General features: G+C 36.3%; 1 protein-coding gene across 1 annotated transcript in view; it reads left to right on the forward strand.

The window, feature by feature from the left end:
• Positions 1 to 153: 153 nt before the first annotated feature.
• Positions 154 to 23,617, forward strand: part of ANKRD13C (ankyrin repeat domain 13C) — a 29,600-nt gene continuing 6,136 nt past the window's right edge. The window contains exons 1-11 of the mRNA XM_085306353.1: positions 154 to 678; positions 7,243 to 7,284; positions 11,714 to 11,818; positions 12,809 to 12,894; positions 14,346 to 14,391; positions 15,816 to 15,882; positions 17,976 to 18,120; positions 18,856 to 18,987; positions 19,974 to 20,135; positions 20,867 to 20,946; positions 23,039 to 23,137. Of these exons, the coding sequence (XP_085162479.1) occupies positions 327 to 678; positions 7,243 to 7,284; positions 11,714 to 11,818; positions 12,809 to 12,894; positions 14,346 to 14,391; positions 15,816 to 15,882; positions 17,976 to 18,120; positions 18,856 to 18,987; positions 19,974 to 20,135; positions 20,867 to 20,946; positions 23,039 to 23,137 (1,316 nt within the window). The 5' untranslated portion in view covers positions 154 to 326. The remainder of the gene's footprint in view (positions 679 to 7,242; positions 7,285 to 11,713; positions 11,819 to 12,808; positions 12,895 to 14,345; positions 14,392 to 15,815; positions 15,883 to 17,975; positions 18,121 to 18,855; positions 18,988 to 19,973; positions 20,136 to 20,866; positions 20,947 to 23,038; positions 23,138 to 23,617) is intronic.

The raw sequence follows: 23,617 nt of genomic DNA on the forward strand, positions 1-23,617 counted from the left end.
TCGGCGCCGTTCCCACCTCAGCGGCGCTCGCGCCTCCCCTCGGCGCCGTTCCCGCCTTCGCGCCGCTCGCGCGCCCGTCAGCAGCTCTCGCACCACCCCGCGATGCTGCGGGAAGTCTCGCCGCGCGCCGCTCCTCTCGCGGGAGCAGCCGGCCAAGATGGCGGCGGCGCCGGGCCGCTGAGCGGGCCGCCGCGGGCTCCTGGGTGCCGCGGGCTCGGGGCGTTGGCGGCGGGCGATGCCGGCGGGACGGGACTGGCCGCCGCGGCTCTGAGCGCCTCCTCCCGGCGGCCGCGGCGAGCCTCCCCGGCGCGGCCCCGCCGCCCGCGATGACCGGAGAGAAGCTGCGCTCGCTGCGCAGGGACCACAAGCCCAGCAAGGAGGACGGGGACCTGCTGGGGCCCGGCGAGGAGGAGGCGGCCGCCGCGCCCGGGGGCCTCTTCACCGGCGGGCGCGGGAGCGGCGGCAAGGGCGGCCGCGCCGGGGGCCACCGCATCTTCAGCAACCACCACCACCGGGCGCAGCTCAAGGGGGGGCCGGCGGGCGGCGGGACGGGCCCGGCCGCCGAGCCCGACAAGTGCCCGGCGCACTTCCCCGTGCACGAGTGCGTCTTCAAGGGGGACGTGAGGCGGCTCTCGGCCCTCATCCGCACGCAGGGCATCGGCCAGAAGGACAGTCACGGTGAGCGCCCGCCCGGCTCCCCTCCCCGGCCGTTCTCCCGGAAAAGGGCGAGAGACGCGCTGGCTTGTGCCGGCGCGCCTGGGTCAGGCGGGTGTTTTGGGGTGGGAGCGGTCCGAAAGACCCCTGRTCGAGCTCCCAGTTACCACTACCTTCCCTTTTAGCTTGTATGAGTTGGGGTTTTTTTCGCTTCAGCTGCCACGTTTTGGAGTGTTTCGTCAGGCTTTTGTACCGCAAACTGTTCTCTCGTTTCTACTCGGCACAAGTTCTTGTGTCTCTTCTTTCATTCTTTCTCTCTTTTTTTTTTAACCTTTGTGTTTGTCTTTCCTGAGAGCTGACTAGTTAATGGTGGTGGAAATTACGATGGCATCTCTCCACAAAATAGCTTGACTCTGCCTCACCTAGCCAATATTTATTGGAATTTTCTTAATATGCATGAGAACATTAGTCATTTTTATAGTCAGGTAAAGAGGAAGCTCTTCCGGCATACCAAGCGTTGCTTCATTTCACTTCAAAGTGCTTTGTTTATGTTTTGAACGGTCACCGGTTCACTTTTGGAGATGGCAGGATTTAGGGGGCACTTAGGATGAGTTCCTTGGCTGTTGGTGGGGTTATTTCTAATTTTTACCTGAACTGAAAAAAAACTCTTTCTGAGGTGCTTCAGTTCTGGAATTTGAAAGAGTAGGTATCTTATTGTTTGTCCCTCTGGAAGGTTGATTCAGACATGGATGCAACAGTAGCAGTGTTAGAAATGTGATCCTGATCTTATATTATAATGTGTAAATACTTAAAAACTTGCTAGAGTATTTAATTCAGGGAATATTCTACATGTTCAAAGAACAAATTAGCCTGTCAAGTTACCTTAAAAGTTTCATTTGTGGTTAGCTTTTATAGATAAGTTTCCTGCCTTTTTCAAGAATAACACAATCTATTCCTGTTGGAGAATATAAGTTATATAGTATGTGGTATTTGGACAAGCTATGATTAAGGGATAATGCTTTTCCTGATTAGGGTTAACTTTGTTTTACTTGTGTAAGACAAAAAGAAATATTAAGATAGTGCGATCCTTGGGATCAGTACAATAGGAGGAATAACATAATTTGGAATTTTAAATCATATCCCTCATAATCGCTGGCATTTTGAAATATAAACTAGCATGTAATGTTAGAGTAACTTCTAGTTTCTCAGTTAGGGTGGGCAGTAGTGTTTCTTACAACTGTTACAACATTTTCCTAAGTAGTATATTCTCAATATAGCTGTATTTATCATGTAATCTTCATTGAAGATGTTGCTGCAAAGACTGGTAGAATGAAAGCAACAGGCTCAAAGAATTTTTCTTCTTCTTTTTCTTCTACTGATTTCTCCTCTCCAACCCCTCATCAAATAACTAATCATAAGATTACTATCTTTACTTTTATGGCACTTCCTGACTCATCTTTAACTTGCCACAAATACTAATACAATGATTGATATATATATATATATATACGTTTTTCAAATGAACACCTTTCTACGTTCTCATTGCTGTTTAGAGTAGAAAAACTAAAACTATGGGGATTTCTGTCTCATCTTCCTCCAGATTCTTACTTGAAGTGTTGCTTTGCACTTACTTTTTTTCAAGAAATCCTTGATGTCTTGATATATCRAAGGCCTGACCAGCATTAGCTTATAATTACTTTCTGTCATCTTTCTGCCTGAATCCTTCTGTCGCTTGTTTACTCGATGAATTTATGTGAGTTGTTTGGGGTATGTGACTTCAGTTTATATTTAAAAATAAGATGGAAGAATCCTATTGCATGATAAGGAAGTGACTGAAAGGAAAGAACTCTTTAGAAAAAACTGTTGTTTGTAATTTAGTCCCATTTTTGGTGTGTGTTTAAGTCCTAAAAAGCCAAACCCTACAGAATATTAAACCCATGATGTTTTGATGAAACAAACAGTTGCTATGTTTGAAAATTTGAGTGCAGCCTGCCTAACTTTGAGCTCCGTTTAGAGAGTAAGGCCAGTATCGTTATTCCAAATTGAGAAAATTGTACGTGTTTACATTAGCATTTTTTTATTGCAGTTATTGCAGTAAAAATAAAAACATGTTTTAAAATTAACAATATCCTGTTATGTTCCGGAACAGGCAAATCTTTTTACTGAGTTACTCTCAGGAAACAGACTGAGCCTGCTCATAGGTGTGCCAAAAATTATGCATACCTGCGTTTATAAATTTTAATCTTTTATTAAGAAAGTGCTCTATTTTGTACAAACAATTCTTGTTTACATATCTTGGATATACACCTGCATGATTTTAGGCACCATTGTATCAGTACCGTCTTAGAACAAGACCCTATAGTTTACATAGCTTAAACTTGGGGAGGGGAATTATAAATGCTTATTTTCCAACGCTATCAATATCAAAAGAAATAGTCTTCAGGTACAAGGGATACGTTAGATAGGTTTATATGGTGAATCAAGCAAAGTTACTGTCAAAACRGAAATCTCAATAAGAATGAATATACCTGCAACTGTTCAGGTATATGCACGTTCATATTGTAGCTCAGTGTCTAAAAGTGATCATATCAAACATTATCATGTAGGTGATTAAGTTGTGTTGAAGTAATCAAAACTACATGTCAGCCACTCATTATAAAAGATACTGTGAATAATTAGTGCTCTCCTATGTAGGTAAACCACATAGTTTTATGTTTGCACTCTTCCATCTTTTACCAGCAATTGTCTTGTGTAAAGCTGCTTATTTTCATTGTATCTGAGGTATTCAATGAACTAAAGCAAAAGCCACAACAGCAAACCTCAAGTTGTTAAAATGGTCTATGCAGCTGAGAGGAGTGGAACAGTCCTTTGCCACCCTCTTTCTTACCTTCCCTGACAGAAAGACTGATTAGGGTTAAAGTTCACCATTTTTCTCCCCTCAGATTAATTTTATCCTTGGGCAGTTTCACAGTCTAATTCTAGAATTATTCTATATGTTATTGGTAGTAAATGTTCTGGAGAAGCCCTAGCTGCTCTTGCCATGAATAAGCACCTGAATGTGGTTAGTATTTTAAGATCTCTGGAACTTGAGGTTGTAGGGTGATTGAATTGCAGTGAAACAATTCCCTTTGGATACAGTGGATACTGGTACTTATTAGTGAGTCTGGGACTTCTACCACCATATTTTGAGATCCCCAGCTCTCACAAAGAAGTAGAAGCAAACTTGTTTCATTGTGCTTGCCAGATAGCCAGACTTCTAAGAAGTACAGGAAGTCTTTGGTTGCTGCCTATTTCAGATCCTGATACATGCTGCTGCTGAGTGATGAAGGCCTGCAGTTTTTGCTATCTGGGAAATTCTGGTAGCACTGGTCTTATCTTCTTCATGGCACTTGCCTTCTCTCGGTCTTCCTGGGCAGAGTGAAAGCTTGTCTCTGCTTAAGATTATGATGAGGTAAAGGAAGGTCTTTCTACTTGAACAGCTCTTCCCTTTCTGCTGGTGGAAAGAAAGAAGTTGAGGACTGTGTGGAGGTGTTTTGCAAACTGAGACTCTCATGGACCACCACTGCACCCTAGTTTCTTTGTTTTGTGACATAAATCATATGCAGATTGGGCAGTTTGTTTTAATAAATCAGACTTAAATTTGCTGCTGATAAAACTTGCTCTGTTTGGACCAAAGAGCATCAAGACCCCTGTGGATTTATCAGATTTCAGGAACGCTGAGGTGATTAGTGATGGAAGTGGGCAAAATCCTCTTCCATGTTTGATTTCTGATGTGCCAGAGCTGGTTATATCTCTCAGTATTTGTTGAGGTTGTTATCCTTTGGAGAGAGGGTGCAGGAGCAACAGGTCTGTTTGGTTGACAGGCCAGGATCAACAAATTATACTTGGGTACTAACTTCCCATACTTGTGCACTAACTTCCCACGGAAGTACTTTCTGTAAGGTAGCAATGTAATTTTGATAAAATAAAAATGCATAGGAGATGTGGTTCTTACAAGATTTAGTTTACTATATATATTTCTAAGAATGATCCATCTGTGCCACCACATTCCAGTCTTCTCTCTAAAGAGACCATATAGTGTTGTGTCTGTGCTCCCCGAGTTTGGTTGTTCTGGGTAGCAGTTATGATGTGTGATTAAAAAATAGGCTTCACTAGTCAGGTAGCTGGGAATGTTACACAGTGTTTCTTTCAAAGTTGTCTAATGTCTCTTTCCTATGTTTGCCTTACCTCTCTTTCTTCTTCCCCTTCCCTAAAGTCTTTTTCCTAACGCACCTGTTAGTGACTCCTCTCCCTTTGGTACATCAGCTGATGTCTATTTTATGACACTAATGTCCGTTAATCCTCAGGAATCTACAGATTACCACGTGCTTACTGGCTTAAAAAGCCAGCGAGAAGGATGTTCCTTCTTGCTCTGGATTAGGGGGGAAATACCTCCTCCTCCTCCACCCCGTCCCACCAGGAAAGGGAAATATAGAGCTGGTTAATAGAGCTGGAATTCTCACAATCTGCTGTTCCTGGGGTTGGTGTGGGGCACAAGAGGTTTTCTGTCAATTTATGACCAAGTTTAAGCTTTGCCTGCTTCTGACAGTTTAGGAGAAAACAGTATTTGTTTATCTTTTTCTTTCCATTCCCTCCTTCCAGTTACACTTTTCAACTTCCTTGTAATTTTTTTTTCTTCAGTACTTTATTGTAATTTTTTATGCTCTTCCTCCTCTTTGCCTTGTCTGTTGTATCCCATTTTCCTGTATAATTTTTGAATTGCACACTTTTTGGTGTGTAGATTATTTTAGCATGAAAGAAAATTCTCTGTTATAAGACATCTCTGGAAGTAGTCTAGTCCAGCCTACTGCTCAAAGCAGAGATAACATCAAAGTTAGATCAGRTTGCCCACAACCTTGTCCAGAGGAGTTTTGAAATGATGTGTGTTGTTACACAACTGATTTATCAGTTCCCATTTATCAGCTGAATGAAATTGGTCAGAATTCTCAGGAAAACTGTGAAGTGTCTGGTTGGCTTTCATTTTGTTTCTTGCCACTATGCCAAGCTGTCATAGATACTGGAGCTGTCTGTCTCCAGACTGGAAAGAGATCTGTTTTATTCAGTGTTTGAAAGGTRTTCTTTTTATTTATTTATTTTAAGGCTAATTAATTTAAGAGAAAACATAACTTCCAGTGATTCTTTTTTTACCTGTTAAAATACTTGATCAGATGAGCAAAATGTTCACCCGTATCTTGCATAATTTTAATTCTCTGAGTATGTATTTTGGCTCATTCTCAAGTTTGTTCCTCAATAACATCATTAATTTAGTGACTTAACAAACAAGAATGGTTGCATCCAATACTCTAAATTATGCTTTGGCTTGTAGAAATTACAAAATCTATTAACAAAAAATGGAGGTTAGCTTAGTTAGAGTGTGCGTAATGAATGAGGATGTAACTTGAGATGTTGCTAGTGACCTACAAGAAGAATAATTAGTACTATGTTTTGAATAACTAATTAAAAAGCATTTAGGAACTCTGCCTTTGACTGCTGGCCTATCTTCATCAGAGATTTCATGATACTGTACTGTGTTGGTAATGACTTTGTATAACAAAATCGATGAATGTTTAGGACTATATCTTTTAGATTTGTAGTGAAATGACATCAGCCTTTGCATGTAGCAATATTCATTACTAAAGTGATACCCTTAAAATCCAATGTATTTATTATAATTGCAAAAATTGGTTACCAGCAATTTTTCTGTTAATTTCACTGAGAAAGTGTTAGAACATATAAATACAGAGTAATATAGYTAAATGGAAGAATTGTGTGTCCATGAGCTACATAAACAATGTGTCAGAATTCTAGTAGCACCATTAATCCAGAAAAATAACTGCAATTTATGGTTCGTATTTAAGAACAGAACTACAAAATGTCTTACGCATAGCCAGGAAAACAGCAATATGTTTATAATTTCTGCTAATAATCTTGGGTGCTTTTATTTTTATTTATTTATTTATTTATTTTTTTGAAACATGGCATTATAATGACTAGAATACTTCCTTGTAGCAAAGATTGGACTGTTATTTCATAACCTGTCCAATGCTGCACTAGTAAAAATTTTGTACGGAATCTTTGAAAAATTAATAAAATATGCTCTTAAAATTTTAATCGGAGTCACATCTTTGAGTAACTGTTACCCTAGATCTGTCATTCCTTATAAAATATCAGACTTTTCCAACCATAAAAGTAGCTTTCTTTTAACATAACATAACAGTAGTTTGTTATAACATAAAAGTAGTTTGTTATCGCTTTCTTGAAAATATAACTGGACCTCTTTTTTTAGCTGGAATAAGTTTCAAGATACACATATACAAGCTTTGTCTATGAAATGTACTACAGGTGAATCTGTCTTAAAAAGTACAATCTGAAGACTGTACTAGGACTTCTTTAAAAAATATAACTCATATTTTAGTGTGTGCCTTTTTTAGGTCACAGTAACTGAATTTTCTTAATATATGAGATTTGAGGTGTGTGTGCAAATTCCTGAAGGAATTGCCATGATTTCTATTACGTTGAATCTAATATATTTTTTTATTATTGTTTTAGGAAACACTCCTTTACATCTTGCTGTGATGTTGGGTCATAAAGGTTGGTAAACCCATCAATTTTATTCATTTTTAAATTATCCTGAAGATTTAGGGGAGAGAGAAAGAAAATTTTTCTAGTTTTGCTGAATGTGATCTTGTGTTTCAAAGTAGTTCAGAGGTGAATGGGTTTTCTGAGAATAAGAGGCTGCAAAGATTTGGAAAAGTTTGAGAAGAAATCAGGCTATTTCATAGGGTAAAATCAAGGAGACGGATAGTAAATGGGGTAGGGTAGAAAGACTCAATATGAGGAAAGAATTTTAATCGTTGGACTCCTTTATAAGCCAAGAACAAGAACAGTGGGTGGATCCAGCTTCTCTCTATTTTTACAGAGCTAGAAGGAAACTGAGGAACTTGGAAGATCATAGAAGATTGAGAAACAAGAAACAACTCTAAGCAGCAGAGGCAAGCATAGGCATGCCTGCTTCCTCTTTGGTGTCCAAACAGCTGAAGTGGAGGGATATACTCAGTATGTGTAGGCAAGGGACTTGATCCAGGCAGACCTCTATTGTAATCTGCAATTAATGCATGGTACGGAAGACTTATTAATTTCTGTTGTGTGACGATACCCCTTTCCATCTCCAGCACTTATTCTCATTATTAGTGTCATCATGCTTGTTCCTGAATTGCTCAGTAGAGGTCTTGAGCAACCCTTCTTGCTTTTTTTCAGAGATGTGAATCAGAATAATATTCTCCAGTATAAAGAGACTCATTGTGAATGGAAATATAATTGCTCGCCTGCTTTTTCACTGTCTTTAATTCACTTGGTTCAGTTCCTGACCGACTGCCTGGCTGTTCCTTGATGTTTCAAGACTCACTGCTCTGTGTGGAGCATAGAACAGCCTACAGGTCTGTGCTGCCTGTCAATTCATGATGGCTGTCACCTCCCTAGATAACCTTTGGGGATATTTAAAGTAGAATTTCAAGGTGCAGGATGGAAATTTCAGTTACCAACGTTTGTCAAGACTGAGAAGAAACTTAAAGTATCATTATTCAGTTTCCATGATAGAAGAAGTTTGTTTGTCCCTCCCACACTGTGGAAACAAGAAAAAGAATACTTTGCTTCCATTAAGTCATGTGAGCCCTGCACCTGGTACATCTCACTACTCAACAACAGAGCTATTGTTAACTGAAACACCTAGCTGCTTTTGGTGAGAGAAATGCAGGAAATGCAAGGAGAAGTTGTTTTAGGACATTTTGGTAATAGCTTTGAAGTGATCCAAGATAATTGAGAATAACAGTGGGGAATAGTTTTGAAGGAAAAAGGAGGAGAGGTTGCTATCCAGGGGTAGAGTCACTCAAGCTTTCTGGGATCTGCTAATAACTGGTCTAATGTGTGACCCTTAAACAATACAAAACAAAAGACATGCAGAAATTCTTTGGGACAGTGATGAAGAAAGTGTTTTACAAGTGCCTGTTAACATTCACATATTGCAGTTGTTCTCTAAATTCTGAGAAATGATACCTTTTCAGAACTGCTGTTTTCCAGTCAGTGTACTAGGCTAGAGGCTTAGGACAACAGAGGAAACCAGATGGAGGAGCCTTGCTTAAACTTGTCAACCTCAAATAAGGCGTTTTTCTCTACAGGAGRGTTAGTGGTTACAAAGCTAAAAATTTATACATTTTCAAGCTATGATGATCACAGTCATGTATGTGAATTCTTATATATTGTGCCTTATTGCACTGTTTGTTTCAAGCCTTGGCTTGTCTCAGGGTCACTGGTTAATGTTTATAGGCCATGCACTCTTGGTAAAGTAAGGTTTGTGGGCTGCTTTGTTTTGCTTTATTAAAAGGTGATAAGCTGTCCTGAAGAGGTGTTTTCCACATAACATGGTATGWTGCTTTTGTAGTTAGAAATACAGATAACCAATTTTTGATCAAAGATGCTTCTTCTAATAACACTGATACTTTAATTCAGTACAGTTGAATTCTTACTCTAAGTCTGTTTTAAAATTTATTTGGCCATTTCAGCTCCAGGATAAAAAGCCTACTCCATCTCACTGCTGACAAATTCCTCACCTGTAGTTTTACAACAATGGATGGAGCCTGCAGACTGCTAGATACTGCTGACAACTTTAACACTCTGCAAGGGCTCTATCAGCGTTTTGATTTTCATTTATTAATACTATATTTGAACTACAAATATTGATTTTCAGACTGTATATGACTAACAAGTTTTTAAACAAATAGAAGAAAAAATTCAGAGTATCTAATGAAACCCCTGCAATACTATTTTCTTGTTGARCTCTGCAGTAGTTTTGTTTTACAATTTAATAGCTCCCTTTAGTTGCACTGAGATATGAACTTGTAGGATAATATACAAAAAAGAATTGCATGAAAAATGGGAGTGGGTGAGATTTGAATAGCTTACTTAGTCCATTTGTGTTCAAGACAGCTGTACCTAAACTATTTATTTAAAACTTCATTGTAAATACGAAAAGGACGAAGTGAAGGCAAATCTAATCAGTTTATTCCAGAGTCTGGCATCCTTACAGTTAAGTTTTCCTTAGTATTGTTACAGCTGAGCTTTCCTTAGCATCAAGCCTAAATTGATAATGATACAAACATAAATTCTTGCTACTAATTCTGTGCATTATGGACAATTTATTCAGTTCTGCTTTACAGCATCTTTTCATGTATTTGAATATGGGTTGCAGACTTGAATACTGTCCTTGCATTTAGTATAGCAAAGGGAAGAGGAAAAATTCTTCTGGATGCATATCTTAGGTTTTGGTTTGCAGTTCACTTCTTGACTTCTTTGCATATGGTCAGTCATCCTGTATGCAAAACCCTAAATCATTTAGGAGGTTTGTGGTAAGATTTTTATTGCTGTTTAGTCTGTGATCCACTAGCAACCGCAGGTCCTTTTCTGCCTTAGTAGTCTATCCTATTGATTTTGAAGATCAGATTTCTCTCCCCCCCCCCTTCTGTGTTGATGCATTTTGACTGTTGAGCTGTATATAGCAACATTATCACCAATCTTTTACCAAGTGAAACGTAGAGTGAATTTACATCCTGTTTAACTAAAAATGTAATCTGGCTAAATGCAAGCTCATTTTCTTGTTCAATTTAAAATGTTGTTATTGTGCTAGGTAATATTTAAGCAACCATAAAAATACCTTTGTATGATTTCTGGCAAAATAGTTAAAGCTTTTGTTTATTTACTGCAGAAGATAGCATATTCACTGCTGAAGTATTTCTTCCTTTTCCAAACACTGTGCTTAGCACTGACTCATGATTGTTGCATCTTGAATGACTGGTACAGTTTCCTGGAACACCTACAGTAAGAGAAAAAAATCCAGGAAGTTCCTCTATAATTCCTGCCTATCCTATTCATAACAAGACATTTGTTAAGGCTACAGCTCCAGCTTGATAGATTTTAATGATACATAGTGAGGAAAATAATTAGAAACTAAAGAACTGTTTAAAGTGAGGACAGCATATTCAAAGCTGAAATTGAAACACAAGAATTATTCTCCTCTTAATTTTAAGCTCTATTTGTTGTTCCATCATCTTCTTTCTCCTTTCTTTCAGAGAAGCAAATTCAGGTTGAGTTGTGGCTACCCTAGGAACTTGCACARTTTTTCTCAGGTGCTGACATTGTTTGTCAGCACAATGTGTGCATGTGAACAGCAGGAATAGCGTTGATACATGCTTTTGCTGATGCTGCTGACAAAAGGTGTAGTGTATTGCAGGTTTACTTCTGTATCCATGGAGCACAGGCCCACAARTGATAAAGAGAGCACTGATAATACAGCGTATCCATGTTGTTAGTCCTAGCTAGAGTTACTGTAACATGTTGTGCAATGTGTGATGTTGCTGTGAGATGCTATAGTGTGTGGGGATGTACCTGAGTTTGTGTTACTGTGACAGCTTCCTCTCTCTCTCCATTACCCAGTGTTCTCAAAACTTACCTAAAATCTGTGCCTGTATGTAGGTTTCTAGCAAACAGGTTCGCTGTTGACATTCACAGGGAAAGGGGGGAAGACTGCACAACTTTCAAGTGTGGAAGACTATTGAGTGTGTCCTGATTCAGGACTTTGTCCATGAAGTCAAGCGAACCAAAGTAACTTGAAATGTTATTATGTGTCTCTGTGTGCACACCCACATGCATACAAATATGCCTTTATTAAAAAGCAAAACACAKAAACCAGAAGGGTGATACTTTTGTATGTATGTAAGCAATGGTTGGTCACTTAGGTATGCTTTTAAAGCTAATATTAAACAGGAAGGTTCTACAGATGCTTAATTTTTTGTGTGATGCTCGACATTAAGAATCCAGATGTTGTGTTTTAATAATCTGTTTTATATATTGATTATCCACTGCTTTTTCTTCATTGAAAAAAATATCATTGCCTTTATTATGAATGGTATTACTATACAAAATTCATGTTGTTTACTGTAACTAAATATTACTACTTGCTCTGTTACAGAATGTGCCCACTTGCTTTTAGCCCATAATGCTCCAGTAAAGGTGAAAAATGCTCAGGGATGGAGCCCTCTTGCAGAAGCCATCAGCTATGGAGACAGACAAATGAGTAAGAATCTCTACTTCTCAATTAATCAAAGGGGATGTCTCATGCAGATAAGGAAAACAAAATATTTCAAATTTTTAAATATAATATCTCCATTTTAGTTGTTTGAAGAGTTTATTTTGACCAGTTGAACTTTTTTTAATATCTAGATATAATGTGACAGGCTCTACTCATGTCAATTTCCTAATATTGATAGGAAAGAAATTATGTTCAGATAAATAATTTTAAACAGTTAAGATTATGCTTATAAATTATTGTAAAAGCTGTAAATGATCATTCTGTATTTAAAGGCAGAGTTACAAGGTGGAAATGGATTTTAGCTGTATAGAGTCATCCAATTGGAGCGCCTCTGYGTATAGTAGTATATGTATAACATTTGATGTAACAATTGGCAATGAGAGGTTGCTTTTATGTTTCATCTCAGCAGGCCAGCGGATGAAAATAATGATTCAAGTGAATTACTTACACACTTCAGATCTAAAGTAGTAAAAGGAAAGATTATTGTACTGCAGCTTATTAGTGGATGGTGATAGTATTTGGTTTTACTGTGTCCTGTAGTAGAAAACTTATCATTTAGGTTTATTACATATTAATGTACTGGCAACGTTCTACAAGGGAGCTCCTCACTGCTGAAGAATTGTCTCTGTGGGAGTAAATGCTAACCAGTGTGTAGGCTCATGTTCAGTAGTACAAGTGTGTGTGTAAATGTTTGCTAATTTGGATATAAAAATATATCTTGACATGTATATATCATATCTCTATATATTTTTATATTATAATTATATTTTTATATGTAAATATAACTGATGCTTTTCTTCCTGCTGAGATCCTGGTAGTTCGTGCARAATTATTATATCTTGAAGTGAATTTCTCTAAAGACTAGAATGTTACATTTGCATATGCTTTTCAATTTTCATAAAGATTTGTAAAATAGTGAGACTATCCTGAAGTTACAAAACAAATAGAATATTCTTATAGTTAATGTCTGTTTAGTTACAGCACTCCTAAGGAAGCTTAAGCAGCAGTCCAGGGAAAGTGTTGAAGAAAAGCGACCTCGATTATTAAAAGCCCTGAAAGAGGTATGTTTTGTTGACAAAAATAGATTGTGGTGGAAAACAATGGCTTATGTTCACTTAGTATGGATGCTCTAGAAAAACTATTTTTTTTTAAAAAAAAATTTTTTTACAGAACTTTTTGCTCTTAGTAGCAGTTTTAGCTTACAGTGTCCATTTTAAGAGGTCGTAGACTTGTATGTATTTGTAAGATAATATTTCYTTTCCTTTTCTAGAAATTCAGATAGATAGTAGGGTATACTTAGGACAGACCTGTTAATCTTCTTTGCAATCTAAAAGTTAACATGCTTTTACTCTGTACTTCATTAGGATTTTTAAGACTTCCTTAAATCTTTGGTTTCGTTTATCAACTATCATAAATGGCACTGTTTTTTAATGCTTAGTAATGAAAGATTTTTAATTTAGTTCTCCATCTACATGCAGCAGCCAGTTCCTTTTGAGCACAGTAAAACATTCTTCAGTGCTGGGAAACTAAGAAGAAAGTCAGTTTGCGCAGTTGAGAGACTGCTGGTAATGTGCTAAAACTGGTTGTAAAAAACAGATGTTATGTTTCCCTTTAGATGAGGTGTGCTGATCCTTCCTAAAAACCCTTTCATATATTCACTTGAGTAGAAAACAAACCGTGGATCTAAAGTTCATTAAACTATATATCTGAAAACTTGAGCTCAATTTTGTCAATAATAAGCTCTACCACCTTTCACACGTTTTTCATCGACCTGCTGTCTGGTCTAGCAGGGAACAATGTTTTCAGTTTTAATATGAGAGCAAACAGTTAGGGACTTTAACTCAGCCTTGCTGAAACTGCTCTGCTGTTTCTTGTTCTGCTGGTTCAAGACCTGGCTTATAGTTTTGCACTTACATGGAGTGGAAGAATATGGCTACCTCAGTGTATTATCAGCATTTGATTTTATTCAAGCTATCCATTACTTTACTTTTGATTCTTGTACAATTTAAAGGAATTGGCTGTCATGTGTTTATAGAAATAGAGGAATTTTTGTGTAAGTACTTAAGCATGTTTCCAGAAAATAAATTGAAATTTATATATGTTAGTACTAGTAGCCAAAACTTRATTCTCATTACAGTCAGAACATATAATTCCATGTGATTAGATGTGATGAATCAGTGAGCCAAGAGCTCAATACATCTGCTTAAACAGGTATCGTTTGTTTATAATCCATAGCTTAATATTAGTGTAAATTATTATTTGAAACAAAAGATCTCTAAAAATGGATGCTTCAAATGGCTGACATAATTTCTTCATTGTTAATTCTACCGTAGATTGAAGCTTCAGAAATGTTTAATTTTAGTATTGTTAAAGTAATAACTCCAGAAGAAAGTTTTCATTATTGAATCTATTTTAGTTGTGATTAGTTCATCAAAATTTCTGCCTTTCAGCAAAGCTTACAGTTGTCGTTTTGACTAGAAAGTATACTAACACAGTCTTGTTTTCATCTCAGCTAGGTGACTTCTATCTAGAGCTTCACTGGGATTTTCAAAGTTGGGGTAAGAAACTGCATATTCYTTTTCATAGAGATAACATAATTGGTCTTCAACATTTGTTCTCTGAGACTTCTTTTTTTTTTCTAGTTTGCACAATGTAAAATTTATGATCCCATTCTCAAGATATATATATATAAGGAAAGGACAGAGCTTTTTCACTGAATTGTTTTTGGATACTCATTTTTGGATCTGAATACTGTTCTGTAATCTAATGGAATATTGGGGCATGGGAACAAGCTGTTGTTTACTTTAAAAATTGGTTATTTTAATAGTAAATTATTAAAAAGCTGCTGTGTAGTCATTTGGTGTCACTATAGAGCAGTGGTTTGAATAGATTAGCTGAWTTTTTTATGGTATTTAACTTGAAGTTCAACCTTCCTGTGAGAACTTGGCTTTTGGTTAAGTGCAGCCATTTAGTATGTTCTTCAAACCCTAGCTTCATGTTAGTATGGATTTTATATGACAGTATAATTGATACCATTAATAATCTGGTCAAATGCATTAAGTATTTTTTCAGTTTCCACCTCCTCCCATCTTGGAAGAAAAAGCTAAGCAAATTAGCAGAAATKTGTTAACCATGGTCAGTGTATCTGAATACTTCAAAATATCGTACTATTTTTTTTTATTACTGTTTGGAACTGAAGTGGGTAATTTTTTTTTTATTAGTATAGTCTAATTATTTGGTGTGATACGTGCCTCTTCCAGTATTCAGAGGAGGAATGAGCAGCTGGGGGAAAAAATAAGAGACAAACATAGAATAAGACATGTTTTAGTGATGGTGCTACAACCTGACTTAGAGTATTATGGTGGCAGTCAGACACTGCATAGAAAAAGTGCCAGAAGTAAAACGAAGTCTTAAGGTTTCTCTTCTCCAGCAGTCTCATTGTACAATAAAGYACACCTCTCTTGACATGGTTTCGTTTTTTATATAGTCTAATTTCTTGAAGAGAAAGATAGGTATTGTCTTTTGTGCTGATTATTGGTCCTTTAGGCTAATTGCATTTTACAGGTGTTCTCAAGTATTTGTAGTGCTATTTGAATAAAAATGTTGAAATGGCATAATACTTAGTTGTTTTTATTGCTATAAAATAAATAGTGCTTTTTAAAATGAGGGCAGTTGCTGTCTCATATATCCAGGTCATGATACTGTACTGACTCACAGTACTGCTGTAGCTGAGGACATTTAAAGYTTTATCCTGATGCTGAAGGTATCTGTACAATCCCAAATCAATTTTGCAGTTATTAAATAGAAAAAATGATGTTCTTCCATTGCATTTGTATTGAGATTATGATAGAAAATGGATATGTTGCATTTCTATTAAAATGCATCAAGATACAAACTGAGTGTAGTTTCAATAGAAGTATTTTCCAAAAGAACCTCTTGGTATTATAATGTTCTAATTATAGCATCTCTCCCCTGCATCTAGTGCCTTTACTTTCCCGAATTCTGCCTTCTGATGCATGTAAAATACACAAGCAAGGTATAAATATCAGGTAAGTAGTAATTTACGGTGTGTAATATCTAAAGTCATAAATAACTGCGTGTTGTGAGAACACTGGATTTGAGTATGCTCTGAAAGAAATAAGTGAGGAGTCTGCAAATGTCTGGGAAACAGTACTGTGTTGRTACATAGGTGTTCAGAGGCAGGGAAGGTTTTGAACCACCATTATCTTTTTTGCATATTGCTTGGTCAAAAGTTCTCATTCTTATATAACAGAACTATGTTTTAAGTAAATGAGCTCAAGCTCCAGAAACTAACCTCTAAAACAAGTTTTATATTAGTTTCCATTAAACTGAAAAGGTTTAATTTCCTTTTTTTTTTTTCTTTTTTTTTTTTTTTTTAACATTTAGTTTTTACAGTCTTTGTGGCAGTGAATAAAACCCATAAGAAGGACTTTCAGTTGAGGAGGAGTTCTAAATGTGTCTTTCATCAAAAAAGACTTATCAGGATGCAACGTTTATTGGAAACACTGAAAAATGTTCTTAAAAGGAAATATGTTTTGACAGTGTGTATTAAACTGCTTCTATATTGATATCAAATGACAGAGCTGAGCAATTAGCTGAGTTAGTTTTGTAAACAGAATGGCTTTGAAATATTTAAGAATTTCTGAATTAGTATATACCTGCTTACTTATTGGGATATTCTTTTCCTTTCGTATCTACTGAAGTTAGTTATATTGGTTAGTTATATATAAACTGACTTAAGAAAACCATGGTAGATGATGCAGACACTCAACAGAACAATATTATTAAAACTTAACTTTATCAAATTGAATTTTGCTTTATTTCCTGAGTCACTTAAAACACGAGTATTTCTGCCATATATGGCTGTATGTACTATACATGATTAGCTGATAAAAGCAAATTTGTAACAGAAGAATTTAAAATAAACAAGCTTTCTGTATGTTGTGACAAAATATTGCTGCTCCAAACTCTGCAGTAAAAAAAAAAAAAAAAAAAAACGTGGTATAGTTTCACTTTTTAGTACTTAAATCCTGTGATATTCACAAACTTGGAGTGTTTCGAGCACTTTTTCCAAGCTAAGCTTTTTAATTAGTTCAGATGGGATTTTTTTTGGATTCAAGTGTCTCTTCTATTTAGGTTCCAAAATTAAAAAATTAAGATCATTATTCAGTAGAAACGTCTGTTCCTATTAAAGCTTTTAGCATAGAAATGTGAACTGATTTTTAGGTCAGATCTCAGCCTGAGATTCCCCCTGCCCTGAGTTTCTTCTGTCTTCTCATTTTTGGGTTGTGCAACATTGCTTAAACAGCTGGGAGTTATATGACTGACTGGACGTAGCTACAGATTTTTTCTTGAATTTCAAGACCAATATATATTAAGCTCTAAGCAATAACCACTTAGAGCTGAAGTGGTCACTAAATTCAGGTTCTTTAACTGTTTTTTTTTCCTGAAAAAGTAAATATGCTAGCAATAATGCACATAAATTGCTAGGGAGATCTTTGTCCTTGGCKCCATCTTTTAATTCTTAAGGTCAGTTGAATTGTTTCTTTTTGTTGGTGAGCGAAAAAATAGAAACAGTCTAACTAAAATGCAGCAAAACAAAATTCGKTCTTTTTCTTAGCCATCTTCATAATTTGGGACACATCTTAACGTTTTTGTCGTGGTGACTGCTTCTGGAAGAGGATGCTGATCACATGGAGTAGTTATATTTCTCAGGAGGAAGCACATGCTGATTGTATAAATTCTGTCACTTATGCTAGCAGTTTTGAAATAAAAATAAACTTTTTGTTCAATAAGTTTTTAGTTATGATGTATATACATTATGGAGGAAAATAYTTAAATTTTCCTATGAACATAGCATTAAAATAACTTTAAAATTAAAATTAATTAAAAAAAATTAAAATTAATCTATAATTATAGACATATAATGTGAAACCTATTAGTTGTAAATACCTATTTTTTTTATTTCTGCATTTAGAATTCCTTTATGCAATGTGCTATGAAAACTTAGAACTTCGTATATTTAATTATGGCAAAAATACTTCTACATGCAATTGGAACTCCTTAGTGTATTGTAATGTTCACGAGTAACTATTTTTAAAGTATTGGTGGTCTTTCACAGGCTGGACACAACTCTCATAGATTTTACTGACATGAAGTGCCAACGAGGGGATTTAAGCTTCATTTTTAACGGTGATGCAGCACCCTCTGAATCTTTTGTAGTTTTAGACAACGAACAAAAAGTTTACCAGCGAATACATCATGAGGTAAGGAGCTGCATGAATATATGATGTGAGATACCTGAAGATTTTTCTATCTGAAGTCTGATGAATCCATTTATTAAACAAAATGTGCCTCAGAAAAATCCAACTCTAAAGAAATGCAAACCAAAGAACTTTTTGTTTAGGTAATATAACTTAAGGTCTATTAGTGGCATAAATTTTTCTCGCAGAAAGAGTGCTTTTTGAATACAGATATATCTTAAAAAAGCTTAAAAATATGGAGCAATTAGAAAATATTATATCATTTTGAGTAAACAAATGTATTTTAAATTATGAAGCATGCTACTTTTAATCTTTGCAAGGGACTTAATTCAGGTGTCATCAGGTAGGTTTTCAAACTTAGTAGCCACGCTTTTGCGCTTGGTTAGTCACTCTGTGGCCAGTTTAGTTGTTAACAATRCAAAGACTGTGAATCATTGGACACCTTGTGTTTAGACAAGTTCTTTTAATTATAGCTCTATCTGCCACTTAARTATATGGATCTTGACCTATTTAAGGGGTGTGCCTGCTGAACTTCTGGATAAATTACACTTAGATGCTTTATTTACAGTAATATTTAAGATGGAACTATTTGGTAATGATTTGGTCAGAGGTTTTGTAAATCTGGTTAAAAATTCGGGAAATACTAATTCAGGTAATGTTTAAAAGGAAAAGTTTGTTCTTTTTTTTTTTTAATAAGAAATACTAAGTTCTGTTCTGTATTTGGGAATTTTTCTCTAGGAATCAGAGATGGAAACAGAAGAGGAGGTAGACATTTTGATGAGCAGTGATATTTACTCAGCAACATTATCAACCAAATCAATTACCTTCACACGTGCCCAAACGGGATGGCTTTTTCGAGAAGACAAAACAGTAAGCTGGAAGGAGATTTCGTATGCTGATACTCCTGGAGTCAGAATAGTTCAGACAGTGTTATGGCAATGTGGTTGGGAAGAAATAAGGAGAAAAAGAGTAAGGTATTCRTTACCCAGGAAGGATGGGAAAATTGCTTACTCTCCACCCTGTTGTCACTGCTTTGATCACATAGAATGTATATGATAACAGTATGTTATACTAGGCTACCTTCATAAGAAAATGGTAGCTTGGAAAGAGATCACAAAAAGTAGCTGCTGGAGAAAATGAATAGGTTGTATTGAAATTGACTTAATTCTAGGATAATGTAGCCTATGCATATATATATACAGAATCCTCACTGTAAGTCTTGGAATGTAAGCTCTTACATCGGTGAAACGAAGGAAAAAGCACAAAAAGGTGTTCTGGGAACGGTATCCTTTAAAGCCAAATAGTCAATGTTTTCTTTCCATTTGAGATGTATGTTCTCAGCTGTGAAAAAAATGAGAAATAATTACCCATACATCTTGTTTAGGTGGGAAAATGCTCTCTTGGGATTAGCTGTGGATGGGTTTTGTTTTCATCTGAATCCAATATGTAGTGCCATTCATCAGATTTTTGTTCTGCTAAGATAATGTTTTAGAATGTTTTCCTTTTAAGAAATACGAAGTCTGCGTTCTTGATATGTAAAATACTGCTTGCGTAAATTATCATTTAACACAACTTGCTGTTGAAGATTTCCTTTGACCACTCTTAAATGAATTCTTTAACAGTCTCTTCTGAGTTAGATGTTTCATGTGAATGGAAATTTTATTCCTGGTGAAATTTTTGTTTGTGCTGTATTTAAATTATTGGGCATGTATGCTGATATGGCACTGAAGTGTTTTTTGTGTGTGTGTATTTATATGTATATAAAAATAAAATATAATATATATATATATATATATGAACTAAAAAGGCCTTATTTTGTCTTTGTGATTTGTTAACATCAAGTTTCTTTCTTGCAGGAAAGAGTAGGAAGCTTTTTGGCAGATTTCTACCTGGTTAATGGACTTGTATTAGAATCAAGGAAAAGAAGAGAACATCTCAGTGAGGAGGATATTCTTCGAAATAAAGCTATCATGGAGAGTCTGAGTAAAGGTGGCAATTTAATGGAACAAAATTTTGAGGTATATTTAAGTTGCTCTTTACAACATGCTGATTTTTGCATGAAAGAATAAACTTCCACACTAGTCARTTAGCAAAATTTGTATGTCATATTTTTGCTCTGTTGTTTTAACTTTAAAATAATAGATCTAACCTAGGAACATGATCAGTGCGATCTGTTTGTATATTAGCCTGATTAGTGCACACATTGAGGAATTTCTTTGATTATTTTTAATGTTTCAGTCTTAACTATGGCTCTTAGTAAAAGATGTCTTTAGCTGTGGCAATTCTCTTAAATTTCTCTTAGACCAAATGGTTTAGAGTGCCCTTCTGGTTCCCTTCTCAATCATGTTTTCCATTACAATTCATTAGAACACTTTAAGCCTGTTGTTGTCACCATAAATTGGAAACCAGAATGAGCCAAACATTATCTAGGAATGTGTATACAGCCTTTTAAAAAATGATTAATTCATTCCTACATTAGTTTGTGCTTTGCTACTTGTCATTCAGATAGTTTAATTAAGTGACGCATTAAAACAGCCAACTTCTGTATAAAATGGTGTGAGGCCTAATGTCTAAATGAAGAGCAAAGAAAGAACAGGAGATGGAGAGGCATAGTGAAGTACCAGTTGCACGATGAACTGAACACGTTGTTGCTCTTCAGAGAATTGAACTACAGTTTTATCTTTTGATTGGTAAAACTTTGAAAGAGAATAGGAGAAGGTAAATAGCCAAGACTTCTTTTTCTTAACAGCCCGTGAGACGGCAGTCACTTACTCCACCATCACCCAATACAATTACATGGGAGGAGTATATTTCTGCTGAAAACGGAAAGTAAGTATTTTTGGTTTTACATGACCTTCTATAGACAGCTTTAGATTATTAATATATGTTTTAATCTCATCTAGTTTGTGTGTGCTTTTTGTTATGGTTTTCTGGGGACAGAGGAACATTGTTTTTGATCTCTTAAATTTTTTTTTATTCTTTAGTAGACTAGTTGGAAATCTGACATCTATATAGATAGATAGTATTATTGCAGCAATTGATAATACAAATATCAGACAAGAATATACCTGWTACCTATAGCTTGCAATTTAAACACTTTGAAAAGATTCACATCTATTTAAGCTGGCATTTTTTAAGGAAGATTTTCTGTCAAACTCCTTGCTGTAATTCATTAATCTTTACTTATGATGGTAATAAATGATTGCATTCACCATGTTTAAAATGAGAATAAAAGTGTGTGATTTGATGATCCTCTGGCCATGTACAAAAATGAATCCTTCTGGAATATGATGATATATGTATAACTGCTAATCATAGAATCAGGAAGGTTGGAAGGGACCTCTGGAGATCATCTAGTCCAACCTCTCTGCTCAGCACAGTCAYCCAGAGCATGGTAGACAGGGTTGCATCCAGGTGGGCCTTGAATATCTCCAGAGAAGGAGACTCCACAACCTCTCTGGGCAACCTGTTCCAGTGCTCCGTCACTCTCACAGAGAAGAAATTCCCTCTCACGCTCAGGCAGAACTTCCTGTGCTTCAATTTCTGCCCACTGCCTCTTGTCCTGTCACATCGGACAACTGAAAAGAGTTTGTCCCTGTCCCCTTGACACCCTCCCTTCATGTACTTGTACACATTGATAAGATCCCCCCGCAGTCTTCTCTTCCCCAGGCTGGAGAAGCCCAGCTCTCCCAGCCGTTCCTCATAGGGCAGGTGCTCCAGCCCTCTAATCATCTTTGTAGACCTACACTGGGCTCCCTCCAGTAGCTCCATGTCTCTCTTGTACTGGGGAGCCCAGAACTGGACACAGTTGTGTCAAGTTAACCAGATCTTTGCAAGAAAGACTGTCTGTCTAACTAAGTAGTGAACAGGTATAATTAACTTTCATTTAGCATGCCTTCATTTGTAGAAGATTCAAGCAATTACGCTTATTTTCTAGGACTGAATGCTGCCTAGCTAYTGAATGTAGAAGGATCCAAAAGTGTACTGAGTGCATCACAGAAATAGCAATAATAAAAGTCCTTTCTTCATAGAGGTTATAGATTGTCCTGTAGTCAGATGTTACCAGTGAAGATGATATTACAGTASAGGCTTACTAAAAAGGCACATTAAGATTGTTATTTTGTTTTTTTTTGTTTTAACTTTTTGTTAAACTTGTTAAACAAACTTTGTTTAACAAACAGTTAACTTTGATAACTTTTGTATTTGAGGCAGTAGAATAAGTATTCAAACAGAATATATAGATTATGCTTGAACAGTTATTGGTATTGGGACAAAATTATGCAAGTGTATTAGGTTTTGCTTTGTTTAATGTTCTAATTAACTGAAGGCAGTTCAATGGAACATCTAGTTTTATCAGTGGAGGAAGMGATCTGTTACCTTATGTCTTATCCTCTTCTATTACAGAGTTGTTTCTTGTCCTGTGTTTTCCAGTATTGTCTTCTAGTGACAATAGAATAACTTTTCTGCCTTCCTTGAGATTGTTTCATAGTCTAGGCTGAGCGCARGATTAACTTTCTTCTAGTTCAGCTTGATACTTTGTTCACCTGTAGTGTAATATACACCATCACATTATCTATACCATGTTAATTGACTTCTGACACCACTGGAAATATATTCCTAGGTAATTGCCATGTGTCTTTGTAGTGTTTGTTAGTATAACATTAATGTGGAATTAGTTTGAATATTTTTGCCTTTTCCTTAATTAATTTTGTCTTGTCTCCAGGTTTACCAGAACTTGTAGTAATCTAAATTGCAGGGGCTACCATTTCCTCTGTTACTATGCATAGCTTTTGTTTAAAACTATTTCCTTTACTGTAGGAGTTCTTTACTGACTTTTTTTTTCAGATCTAATTCTTCCTTCCTTCCTTTAAAATCAAGGTTCCACTGACTTTATTTTTCTCTTCTCCCCTCTCCTTCAAAGAGCTCCTCATCTGGGTAGAGAACTGGTCTGCAAAGAAAGCAAGAAAACCTTTAAAGCCACAATAGCTATGAGCCAGGAGTTTCCCTTAGGAATTGAATCGTGAGTTAAAATCATTATCTGGAAATGTTGTTTGTGTATAGGAAATGTATTAATGTATTTATGAACTGTAACATTTTTCATATTTTCAGATTTGGGACTTTGGCAGTTCAAAAACATAAAGTTGTGTTGTAAAGCAAGACACTGTTAAAATTGGAGACCTCAGTGCTGATGTCCCTATTACTGCAAGAACCACATACTAATCTTGCTTGATAAGACCAGAGATTTGACTAGGTTTATCATTAGCTTCTCGTGATGATAATGTGCTTAATCCTGTACAGGATACTAAAACATCTTTGCCCACAACAAGTATTAGCACACGATTATGTTCTCTAAACTAAGACAAAACCATGTATCATGTCCTTTTTACACAGGAAGGAGGTTTGGAGAAGTGAGTGTGATACTAGTGCTTTGGCTTTTTGTAAACCATGAGGACAAACAAATGCCTTCATGTTATTTGTATGTATATAATAAAGCATTACA

Source organism: Rhea americana, unplaced genomic scaffold, assembly GCF_003343005.1.
Source record: "Rhea americana isolate MKP2758 unplaced genomic scaffold, rheAme1 scaffold_239, whole genome shotgun sequence".
In the NCBI taxonomy this organism is placed as follows: Eukaryota; Metazoa; Chordata; class Aves; order Rheiformes; family Rheidae; genus Rhea; species Rhea americana.